Source organism: Leucoraja erinacea, chromosome 4 (genome assembly GCF_028641065.1).
Source record: "Leucoraja erinacea ecotype New England chromosome 4, Leri_hhj_1, whole genome shotgun sequence".
Taxonomy (NCBI): domain Eukaryota; kingdom Metazoa; phylum Chordata; class Chondrichthyes; order Rajiformes; family Rajidae; genus Leucoraja; species Leucoraja erinaceus.
The window spans coordinates 65533961-65547061 of record NC_073380.1 but is presented as its reverse complement, the minus strand read 5'-3'; the positions used below and the strand labels follow the sequence as shown (position 1 = coordinate 65547061).

Genomic DNA, 13101 nt, shown 5'->3' with positions numbered 1-13101 from the left:
TTGTATGGTACATAAGAGCAGAGAATTTGTGGTACCACTTGATGAAATATTATTTAGGCCACAGCGTGGAGTACCAAGAGCTGCTCTGATTGCCACGCTGCTGGAGGGATGTAATTGCACTAGTGAGGTGAGGGTTCAAAGTTGATTCACCAGGATGGTACCTGGAATGAAGCACTTCAGTTGCAGGACCTTCACAGTGAGCCCAGGGAATGTTATAGAGCAGATAACAATGTTCCATCCTCAGAACTCACTCCCCTGACTAATGAAGGATGCCATTAAGCTGGAACAAGTGCAGAGAAGATTTATGAGAATGATGCCCTGGACTTGAGGGAAAGGTTGGGCAAGCTAACTTTATTCAGCAGTAGGCCGAGGGGTGATCTTATCGAGGAATATAAAATCATGATTGGGGTAGATAGGGTGAATGCACAGTGTTTTACCCAGGTAGGGGCATCAAGCACCATATATAGGTTTAAGCTGAAAGCGGTAAGATTTAATTGGAACTCATGGGGAAACTTTATCACTCAGAGTGCGCTAGGTATATGGAATGAGCTGCCAGAGAAAATAGTTGAGACAGGTATTGTCACAGCATTTAAAATACACTAGGGCTGGTTCATGGTTAGTAAAGGCGTAAAGAGATGTGGGCAATGGGAGCAACTTAGCTGGGGCATCTTGGGTGACACGGACGAGTTGGACTGAAGGGCTTGTTTCCGTGATCTATGACTAAACAATTTGTTTAACCATAAAGCAATTAAAATAATGTAATTGCTGCTGGAGTGGATGGCAGAGATCAGCTGACTTGGACAGTAAATTGAACTGGAGCCATTTTGGTCAGTATGGTACAAATACTGAAAATGCCCGTAAAGCAGAGATGGAAAATTGTTCTTTTATCGTGGCAATTATTGCACAGTTTTGGGGCGAATTGTTCTGATGTATAAAATGAATTATCTGTGTGGGTTATTGTTAATTATTTCAATTTATCTGCTTTATTTCAGAGGCGGCCTCCTGATAATTCATTTTATGTAAGGACGTGTAATAAAAATCCAAAGAAAACAAAATGGTGGTATCATGGTAGGTTCAGATTCATATAGTGTTCGTTTAAAATTATTGGTCAAAGTTTAAAAAGTTAAATCATGAGATCATTATTATAAGCATTCAGAATGCGTTTTCAGAAACGAAAACCATAGAGGAATGAGTGCTGAAAGGTAATTTACGCTTTACGAATAGAGATGCATCACTGATTGGGTTATTCTGCTGGGAACCTGGTAAGAACTCCTGCCTTTCTGCCACGTGCTGCTGTACCTGAAACCCAGTTGAGGGCATAGATCTCCCCTCTTGCTTGCATAGCCATGAAGCAGTGAAAAGGATCTCATTGCCACCTGGCTTGATGTGGAGTGAGCCACCCAAGGTAATGTGCAGGGCTTGCCCTTAAATTGGTGTTGGGCAGACTAGAGTAATGGGTACATCTGCTCGTTACTGAGATGTCTGGATGGAACTTGCTTGGCAGTGATTTTTCCAGGTGTTCACTGTACCTTGATTCTGCAGTCTCATTACCCCTTGTTGGATATGATGGAAAATGCCAACTCTTCCTCCCTTTGCATGGCTACACAACTGTCCTCCCCTTTGATACCAAACTTGACAACCAGCAATTATCATTGAAGCAGCCATATAGAAATTTCCAATCTGGCATGAGCAAAGCAGCCAAAGAGGGATGGGGAGGCAATGTGGAGCATCTACTGCTGGTCTCTTGCAGTGGCCACATTCCCCATGCCAGGCAGTTTATAGCACTGTGCCTCAATTCTTGATGCTGTGCTGCTCACCTCAGCCTGGCCAGCTTGCAGGTAATCTTGAGTCCCCAGTCACATGTGTAGTCACCATACCAGTTAGTGTACAGCCTCTTAGGACCATATCTAGCTGCTGACTTAACATCAGTCCTTACAGCAGCCTCTATACATTACTTCGGTGCTTCACTCGACATTGAACCACCCATCATTACATTGCTAAGGGACTGTCAGTAGGTTAACAAGGGTTTGTATCTGTTCGGTTCAATGGATATTTATTGTCACATATGCAATCAAACATTACTTAGTAAAATTCATTTTACATATAATGCCAGTGCGGCCATGTTTGGCGCTATTTCATCAGGTTCACAGTCCCTGACTAGGACAACAAATAGCCCGAGTGGATGTCTTTTATTTAAAGCAATGTATATCTGTTAATATTTGGACTTCAAAGCAAGAGTGCAATAACAAATCATTGCTTAGCAGCATAGCATTAAGTAGGGTATCAGTGTATTCGATATAAAATAAGACACATTTAGTAATGTGTGTTTTTTAATTAAAAGCAGCTGAAATGCTAAATATGAAGCACATTTTTCATGTAGTTTGTTTAAATGTGGTGGCCCAAGGTAAAACAATGTGAACAGGCTGAATTCTATACTTGGCAGAACTGCAGATGCTGGTTTAAACCAGAGATAGACACAAAAAGCTGGAATAATTCAGCGGGACAGGCAGCATCTCTGGAGAGGAGGAATGGGTGACGTTTCGGGTCAAGACCCTTCTGACGTCGAATGAGGTAAAGTTGAGGTCCATTGCAGGTGTGGGTGTGAGGCCCGGAGCTGTGGGAGAGTCGGAGCAAGGGCCTGCTGGTACCGGTGCATTGCAGCCAGTGTGGCAAGCAGGGCACAGAAGGAGAACTGTTGCGAAAAGCAGCAGATCGACTGTTGGTCGGTGTCTGTAATCTGGGTTGGGTCCTAACTGGGATGTCTGGAACCGGAGCTGGAATCCACGAGGTAGAAGATGGAGGCGCAGGCAGGCACCGAGAAAACACACGTGGCTGTGGTAGCGAGTCTGGGTTAAAACGTGGTCGGAGAGCAGGAGGATTTTTTGTCAGAGAGAGGAAGAGAATTTCTTCAAAGTAGACATACCTTGAAGAGATTTTGCAGTAGAGCAGGCAAAATGTGTAAGAAGGAACTGCATATGCTGGTTTAAACCGAAGATAGACACAAAAAACGGTCTTGGACTGAAACGTCACCCATTCCTTCTCTCCAGAGATGCTGCCTGTCCTGCTGAGTTTCTCCAGCTTTTTGTGTCTATCTTCATGTTGAATATATGTTGTCCATGGACAGATGATGGTATCTATTCACCACAAAACCACCAGAAAATAAAGGGTTAAATAATGAAGGTGTAGGATTTGTATTGGTGTTTTGAATTGGGGATGATGTATTTGTTTGTATCTTCTTTAGGTTAGTTATTTTCAGGATTTTTTTTTAGATTTTTAAAATTATAAATGAATCTGAGGGTAAATGTAGAAAAAATATTTGGTGTGGAATCTGGAGCATTAATGTTAAAATTTGTCTGGATATTCGGTTGTGAAATTAAAATGCATGCTTTCCAGAGTATTGTAAATTTGGAACCAATTTTCAAGACTCTTTAGTTAGAGACGTCTTTGCCAAAGATGCTCTATGATTAGAGCAATAGGTTCGATTGAGTTTAGATTAGTATCATGGGATATAATGTGCATGATGACAAGGATCATTTCAATGTTGTGGCAGGATGAAATCCCGTTTAGAGATTGAAAGTGTGCTTTAGGAAAGATGAACAGGTTCATACCCTTACATTGTCAGGAATGTTGAAGAAGAAAGAGCTTTCAGAGAATTTATTTTTGTGAGGTTATGGTAAATTTAATGGATACATTGAGAGATTGAAGGCCTAAGCAGATATGGAAGGAATGCCATAAGTAAATGGGCAATAGTTGCGATGAAAAATAACCTACAGAGGAGCCATGTTTTTTTGAGCAGAGAAAGACAAATTGTTTAGATTACTTATTTTCCTGGGTTGTACACAGGAAAATGTGAGTTTGGATGATTGTAGTACAGGTTGAAGACAAGGTTGAAGAATATCTATAGTTTCAGTCTTCTCATGTTTGAGTTCTGAATCTTCTTTGTCTGTTCAAAGCGGGAAAGGTTTTAATTTTATATTGGGCTATACTTTATCCAGATGTAATTGCTCCCTCTATTGGTTTGCTGAGATCAATCACTGAGCATTAAGTCTGAAAGAAGGGAACCCAATTTAAAATCTACTAGTGGAAAACTTGACTATCAATTTGGTACATTCAGTGAAACCCTTTCATATGAATTATGTGAGCCTCTGGTACCAGCAAATGTTATTCAGACAGCAGTTATGCCTCCAATAACAGTGGATTTCTCAGTTAAAAATTTACAATACATTTTTACAATGTGTCACTAAGAGCCAATTTCTTCCCTCTTATCGAACAAACATGTTTAAGATGAATATACAGGTTGCAGTGGACCAGTGAATTTGTAATCATTACGAACATTGTTATCCTTTGCTGAGCTCAATACTTATGGTGTAAAGTGATAAGTTCTCCCATTTCTTAGGCACTGTTCAAACATCTGTTAATTTAAAGTTAATGAGCAGTGATAATGCAATCTGCTTTTATAACTGTCCTGTAACATTTTGATTCATGTAAAATTATTTTCGGTGCGATATTATGAAAAACAATTTAGTGCAATATGTCATCAACAACCTCCAATAAGCTCTGAACTACATAGACGTAGGGGCATGGGTTTTGTCTTTTTGCACTATCATCGTTTGTTTTTTATGTGCATGTATTTGTGTGTGTATATATATACACACATATATATATATATATATATGTGTGTGTGTATATTTTTTTTCTTATTTATTATACAATTTACAGTGTACTCTGTTTATATATTCTGTTGTGCTGCTGCAGGTAAGAATTACATTGTTTTATATGGGACATGATAATAAAAGTCGTCAAGTCACATTTATTTATATAGCACATTTAAAAAACAACTCTCATTGGCCAAAGTGCTTTACATTTGTTTTAAGAATAGTATAAACAAACAAACTACGTACATATATACATATAACCCTCGCTTAGTGGACGTCAGGAAAGGCTTGGGAGTATAGATAAGATTTTAGTCTTAACTTAAAGGAGTCGATGGAGGGGGCAGTTCTGATGGGAAGGGGGATGCTGTTCCACAGTCTAGGAGCTGCAACTGCAAAGACGCGGTCGCCCCTAAGCTTATGCCTAGACCGTTGGGTATTCAGCAGCCCCAAGTCGGCCGATCTGAGGGACCTGGAGGTGGAGTGGTGGGTGAGAAGACTTTTAATGTAGGAGGGGGCAAGCCAATTGAGGGCTTTGTAGACATAGAGGAGGGTCTTGAAGTGTATACGGAACACTCTTGACTTGAAAACAGGCAAAAATTGTGATTAAAGATGTTTGTATATTAAAATTCAACGACATAAAGGCTAAAGCATTTAGAAGTTGGTCACAAATGAAGATCACACATCTTTAATGTCTCTTGCTGTTCTACCTTGCTTGACCCGTTTCTAATAACTGTCAGCTTATAGAACTCCAATTTTTTTGTTCATTTTAGGTTCATGAGACTTGACCAACCTTTTCATTCTCTATGACATTTTTTACATAATTGAGAATATTGCATACCAACTCTGTTTCAGCACTGCATTCTTATTTGGATCTATTTTTGTTTTTACAGATGATACATGTTGATGGTTCAGAATCTTGATTTAGTAGAGGAAACAAGTACTGCTGAGTCCAAAAGCACTTTGATCAGTCAATCTTCAAACTTTAACAGGAACTTGCCGACAGGCACTGAAGACTACTTCCTTCACTGCATTTCTACTGGTGTACATCTGGGCACATGCTGATAGCTGGTTAAGTCCCTGCAACTGAACCTATTTGGTTTATAAACAGTATTAATGCAGCACTTAGGAAGAAATATTTTAACAATAACCCATCTCTTTAGTTTTTTTTTGTGAGGAGATACCTTGTGAGGTATCAACCCTTGTGGGGTTAGAAGCCCTCCTATATTGTGCAATAAATAGATACTGATGCATGTTTGGAGACTTAAAACAACGAAATCCGTGCAATAAGAGTTATGGGATCCATTTTTTAATTGACATTTGCAAATTTATTATTGTACGAAATTTAATGCATTATTGTCATATAGCAGGGTACGTTAAAACTTGTGGCATGTTTAGCTGCAACAAATTTCATTTAATGAAGCATTCCAGAATAGGAACATTTTGAATATAATTTGTTTCATTTACAAAAATATATTTAATTTATTGAGTTGAGCCAAATTGCCTTTAGAGCAATATATTCTTAGTCGGTATTTTTCAGGGTCATTGACTAGTCTTCAGTGTGGGCCCTTCTGCTCCAATTCTCTTCAAAATGGACAGTTTAAGCTGGAACACATCCATTATGTATTGCTTCATATTAATTTTTTTCTTCAGTGTCATGTTTTTGTTATCATAGCTTCTAATATGAAATATATTTTGAATGAAAAGCTGTTTTTGTTGTAATATTGTCTTGTAAATTATTTTCATTACACTTGTAGATGACAACTTATCTTTAGTTCTTTACAATATAAAAAGTACAATTCATCTTGAAGGATACGATTAATGTTTTGAAAATTGTTTTTTTTTTATTACTTGAAGGTGTTTAACATATGTTGCCGTGTTTTGTTTTTGGTTTATTAGCTTCACTTGATAATGGAAAACAAAGAGCTAATCTTTGCCATACCATTATTTATTAATAAAATTAAAGTCAGAGGTTGGAATTTGAAGGTAATTGTAAAAATACATGACTTGGAAAATAAATGCCGCTGTGGCATTATTAGTAATAGCGAAATTAGGGCTCAAAACTGGAAAACTATTTCAGGGTGCAACCTTAATCTCCAAAGATAATGAGGCAGACCAGAGATGACAGTGACCTTTTTCCAAAGGAGTGCTGATATCTCAGAAATGTAGCCCTTTGTGTGCTGAATCGCCGTAGCAACATTCACAAGATTATTTCATTAACTCCTGTAAACGCATTTGTAAATTTTTAATATTACAAAAATAAGATAAGTAAGAATACTTATTTTCATCCACAGTAACCTCCATAAATCTGACTAAGTCTGCCGAAAGTTATTTTTAGTAGTGCAGCATATCAGCTACATGGTTATATAACGGTGCACTATTCCAAAATAAAGTTGTTCTGTAAGGGAAAGCAATATTTAATTTTTTTTGATCTTTGCTTCATAGATTGGCCACTTGAATTAATGTTCCTGTTGTTGGATTAAGTTATCCATAAACAACCTTTACTTGCAACATTCAACTAGTTGGTCAGTGTACAGTCAGCAGCAATTCTGAGATGATGATGTGAAAATTATTTACAAACTGCTGTGCTTCAGTAGGAAGTGTATACATATTGGCATTGGCCATTACATACGTAGAATCAAAAAAAAATTGTTGCATAATTAACACTTCAGCTCATTATTTACATTTTTGGTCAATTTTCTTAAATTATAATTTCTTTATCATCACAGATTTGTAAAATTGGGACTCAAATTTAGGCGATTTCAGCATCTCAGCAGATGACCACTGTGAGAGCCCTTTCAGAAAAGTGGTGCGAATTTTGTATGAAGCTATAACTTGTTAATTTAAACATTCTGTTTCCCCATCTTCATTTGTATGAAGGTTGTGCAGCCTGCAGCATTCTGGTAGAGGTTGATCTTAGCAAATATCATCACTTAAAAATCTTACTATTCAGGATATTATTTCAAAAAATTGGCCAAACACTTCCATGTACGATTTGCGATGAAATCCCTTTGGGAATGATACTAAGTTTTAACTACGTTTAGTTTGTCCGTTTTTTTTAAAAAGAACACCAGCTAATTGATGCTGTGACCTGAATGTAACCTATATATTTGTACAGTCTTGCACTTGCAAAAGTTTTAACAAAATACTGCATTTACCACTTGTTAATACCATTGGAGGTGGAAGAAAATCTTAAGGTTCAGAGTGTTTATTTGGCACTGTAATAAGTCAAAGTTATACACTGTTTACTTATATCTATATATTCTGATCATTGTACTGTGGGGAAAATAAATAACAATGAATTGGCCAAGGAAAAAATAAATTTTAGTTTTATAAGGCACTTAAATAACATTTATTAATGAATAACAATACAGTATTCTGCAAAGCATCATTTTCACTTCTGTACACAATTACCGGAACTCTATGAATGAGAATTTTGGTATGTTGTGAGTAAATCCTCATGTAGAATATTCATAATTTTATAGAAACCTGGCAGTTCTTCAGAGGTCTTGTGTTTATTCCGCATGGTTCTTTCTTGCCTATGGAAAAACATTGATGGACTGATTTCTGCTGAGTAAGGTAGCTACTAAGGAATTGCATACTTGGTTGGGTCACTAGCCTGAGCTACATCATTGTGATCTGAATGGTGCTGGATTAGTCTACACTCTCCATAGTCCTCACTACTAGCATATGAAAATCTGAATTTATCCAGAATTTGAAGCCTGACCCATGAAACTTGCTATGCAAATTCCAGTTTGTTTGTACCCACAGTATTTGTGATAATGTTATTTTGTTTGTTTTTGTCTAGATGCAAGGAGGAGGTGTGAGATTGTTACTATGTAAACAATATATAGAGATGACTAGATGCTCCCAATTCAATTTAAGGATCTGTGTGCACATCTGTGCGATTTCTGGCTTTGCCATGTTTCCATTTATTAACCTGTATCTTATTTCTGTTTTACATTTATTTGCACTTTTATGTTATTATTCTTAAAGACGTTGTGTGTATATGATGCATTCAATGCATTTTAATGTAAAAGTAGTTCAATTACCTACACATCTGATTAGATAAATCCTCTGCAGCAAAATACCCCAATGATGTTTTAGTTGCTATTGGTCGTGCAGATTAGAAAGAGACAAGATCATGCCAGTTGAACTAAGATGCCATTAGGAGCTGTCAATATTTCACATTTGGGGAAATGGTGAAACCAGCTGGATGGCCCTGTGTACTATTGCTGACCTATTCATCAGTAATCTCTGGAAATCCAGATTAGGCTCATCCCTGTGATGTTCATTGGTGAATCACCCACCAGATAAGTTTAAACTGGACTTTTAAAGAAATAGGTTGTTCTTCAATTCAGGATGAGTCATGGCCTTGAAGAGAAGGAAATTACTGATATTTTGCATTTATTTAAATATTAACATTGCAAAATAAGCAATAGTAATTAACTGCTATACTACTGAAACATTTAATTGGTCAAGATATCTACACAAAGCTCTAAAAACACTTTATCCCAACTGTCTGCATGTGTTTTTCTGTGGGTACAGTCATTCTGAATGCATAATAGTTGCCAAAACATGACAATACGCAGTTCCCAAATATATTTGGATTGCCTGCAGTCACTAAAGCATAGGTGAAAAAAAATATTTTTGCTTAAATATTCCGATGCCTAGAATTGAGCAATACATACAGGGGATGTTATAAAATGATATTCCCATTCTGTGATAAGCCATTCGACTCTTATTGCAGAAGTGGTTTTGCAATGAGATTGTGTTTGAGTTTTTGAAAGTCGGGGGCAGGAGCAGTGGTGCATTTGGTAGGGGGTGGTACCTGGTTCAGCTGATAATGGTGATAAATCACCAGTGCTCCCGTACAGTCAAAGAAAAACGCAGGTTGTTGGGAACTAGTGAATTTTAGATGACGTAGGATTAGCTTTGGCAAGATTGCCCACATAGACATAAATTGCACACTTCAGAGGGAAGAGTGAAGGAAGAAATATCCACTGTGATAATAGGAGATTCTCTGGTTCTTGCATATTTTTCTAATGGTTTTTTTCCTGATTTACTTTATTTTAGTCCTGTCATTTCTATAAATGTGAACTTTGCTGTTTTTTACTCAGTGGAAATAAGATGTCTGACGTACTGTCCTGGGAACTTCTGTGAACATGTTCTCTAATGTCTGATCATCTGAGTTTTTTATTTTTTGACTGGTCATTTTCACCATCAATCTTATCAGGGCAGATTCATAATCTTACAGAAATTGTGCTCCCTTTAAAAGAAAAAGTTTATTTCTTATGCAAGGACAATGACATTCAACCTAGTTGTTTTAAAAAATAATAAAAGTTAACTTTAAAACCTTAATCTATACCTGTCGTGCTGTTTTTGGGGGGGGGGGCACAAGAAAGCACAAGAAAATAGGAGCAAGATTAGGCCATCAAATCCATCATTTAGTGTAATGGCTAATCTGAGCTGGCCTCAATTTCTGCATTATTTCTTTATAAACTGCTTTATCAAAAATATATCCACCTTCACTTTAAATTCTTATAATGATTCAACTTTTACTACCTGTTGGGACTGAGAATTTCAGAGATTTGCTCTTTTGTGAGAAGAAAATTCTACGTGTCTCAATTTTAAAAGACAGTCCTCTTGTAATTCAGTCCTCTTATCTGAGATGTTCTTGCATGTGAAAACATTCCAATGGTCGTACCCTGAGAATGTATTTGAATAAGGTCACCCCTCATTTTCTAAATTTCAAGGAATAAAGCCCTAAACTGTTTGATCTCTCAAGGTATGACAGCACTGTCGTCCCATAAATTAACTGGAGTATCTCCCTTGTACAGCCTCCATTGTTGTCCATCTTTTCAGGTAAGGGGACCAAAGCTGCATTGTATTTCAAGTGAAGTCTTAACAATACCATAATAACAATAAAATCCATTTTAAATTCCAATCTCGGCAATTATGTCCAATATGTGTTTGCCTTAACTTGTTGGGATTTCTATATGGCATCTTGCCAAATGCCTTTTGGAAACGCATATACACTCCAGCTACAGGTTACCCTCTATCAGTTCCCTGTTACATACTCAAAAGGTTGGAGTACATTTATTGAACAATTTACTTTTCATAAATCCATGTTTACTAGGTTTAATTATATCCAGCTTTCCTAAATGATTAGCCATTTCTTCATTGAATATTGAGTTTAGAATCTTGCCTATGAAACTATAAAATTAACTGGCTTGTAGTTCCCTGCTTAATCCTTTCTGCTTTCTTGGAACAGGCTTTTTCCAATTTTCTGGTAGCCTCCATGAGTTGAGAGAGTTATGAAAATATTCAACCAATTGATCCTCTATCTCTGTAGCCACTGCATTAAGACTTTTGCGTGTATTTCATTGGACTCTGGCGACCTGTCTGTGTTTGTCCTTTCCCCTCCTCGAGTTTCTTCAACAATCCCCTGCAATTAAATTTATTTTTCTGCAATGTTATTTGAAATATCAGATATCATAAGTGATATTATCAAATGTACATCAACTCATTATTTGTTGTTATTAATTCATAAGCCCGTTTTTTAGGAGGCCCTACATTCAGCGTGGACTCTATCCTACTATTTATGTATCCATAAAAAACTTTTACTCTTTTACTCCCTGCCCCCATTACTTTCCTCACTCTGGTTTCACAATTCCCAACTCTTCAGTCCTGTCTCACACCATCTGCTTTTATCTCTGGCCTTTGTTCCAATCATTTGCCTATCAAAACCCCCCCTCACCTGTGTCCACCTTTTACCTAGCATGCTTTGTCTAGCCTTTTCCCTCTTCCAGCTTTCTTCCACCCTCCACCCAACAATCAGTCTAAAGAAGTGGCTCGACCTTAAACGTCATCTATCCATATTCTCCAGAGATGCTGCCTGACCTACTGAGTTACTCCAGCACTTTGTGTCTTTCTGTGCATTAACCAGCATCTGCAGTTCATAGTTTCCACAACTTCTGATCTATTTGGATTCCATGAGATCAATTGAATTCTCTCCCTATCTCACCAACTCTTTTATCTATCCCTATGACTATCCACACAACCTTGCTTCAATCTCACCTGTAACCGCATACAATGGCTACTCGTGAAGTTCTTCATCACTTGGATCAAGGTGTACCATTCATTTTTCTCTTTCCTTCCTCTTTCCCTTGAAATCAAACCTCCATCCAATCTGCTCCTGAACTGATATATCTTACTCATTTCTCATTTGGCTTATTGGTGATCCATCACTTGTTATTTACCCATTGCCTCCTCAAACATATTAACCCCTCTCATTACTGTCCCATCTGCAATTTCTACCCTTTCCAGTATCCTCATAAATGCCATAGTTTTCTTCATATTCCCTTCCTCCCACCCATGTCAACATACCTTCAATCTTTGTTCCAATGCCTGATTCAAAATTCCAAATAGGCTACTGTTGCTATTTAAAAATATTCTTAAACAATATCAAATTACATCCTTCATGCTAACCATGGCACGCTCACCCACACAATCCTCAAGAAATTTCTCCATTGTCCAATTCAGTGGAGCTATTGCATTTGGTTCCTCTGACCTATCTGGTATGTAAAAAACATGTCCTGCCCTTGCACGTTATGGTGCTAATGTCCAGGATGATTTTAGATTTCTTCCACTTTGTCTTGGGCACTTGCGGATATGTCAGTTACCATTCACCGAACCTTTGCATTTCCTCTGTGATATCAGGCTACAATTAAAATCTAATTGTGGGCAAGTCTCACATTTTTCCAGTGGGAAGATCAGTACCACCAATATTAATTTGACACCCTGCTTGATGCAGTGTTTATTTCATGGCCCCATAATTGCCTTCACCAAGGCAATTGAAGAACATCCACTTCAATCTTTGTAACGTCCTCTAGTTTCTGCTACAGTCTAGTTAGAGAGACCATAGAACCAGTGATTCGGCACAACGTACCTCTGGTTTTGTTCATAGTCCATATGACTCACCTACAACTCTAATTACTGTAAAATGACTTACTGCACACACACAAGTCTTTTACTGTAACTATTTATTTAGGTAACTGTTTAACACTATGCTGTAGCTGTCCGTGGTCATCACTGGAGCTAGAGAGCGAGCTAGAGGTGGGGACACTACAATTATACTGGAGACAATGGGGAGTGGTTAGTAATACAGGAGGGCACTATGGTTAAAGGAACATGCACTGATCTACAATTACCTGCTCTCTTATCTACGTATGCCTTAAAAATGTTCTTAAGTACACAATTCCTCTTTGCCTCTACTGCCATGTGAAAAACAATTTTCCCTTTCTCTTTAATTTATACTTTAGAAACATAGAAAATAGGTGCAGGAGGAGGCCATTCGGCCCTTCGAGCCAGCACCGCCATTCATTGTGATCATGGCTGATCGTCCCCAATCAATAACTCGTGCTTGCCTTCTCCCCATATACCTTGA

At 37.7% G+C, this 13101-nt stretch overlaps 1 protein-coding gene across 2 annotated transcripts in view; it reads left to right on the top strand.

Moving 5' to 3' along the window:
• The window catches only part of ube2wb (ubiquitin conjugating enzyme E2 Wb), a 76609-nt gene extending 70149 nt beyond the window's left edge, over nt 1-6460 (top strand). For both annotated transcript variants that reach the window (XR_008723336.1, XM_055634493.1), the window contains 2 exons: nt 993-1068; nt 5546-6460. Coding sequence is in view for 1 of the 2 variants with exons in the window: in XM_055634493.1 (XP_055490468.1) it covers nt 993-1068; nt 5546-5559 (90 nt within the window). In the remaining variant the exon portion in view is untranslated. The remainder of the gene's footprint in view (nt 1-992; nt 1069-5545) is intronic.
• The last annotated feature ends 6641 nt before the right edge of the window (nt 6461-13101 follow it).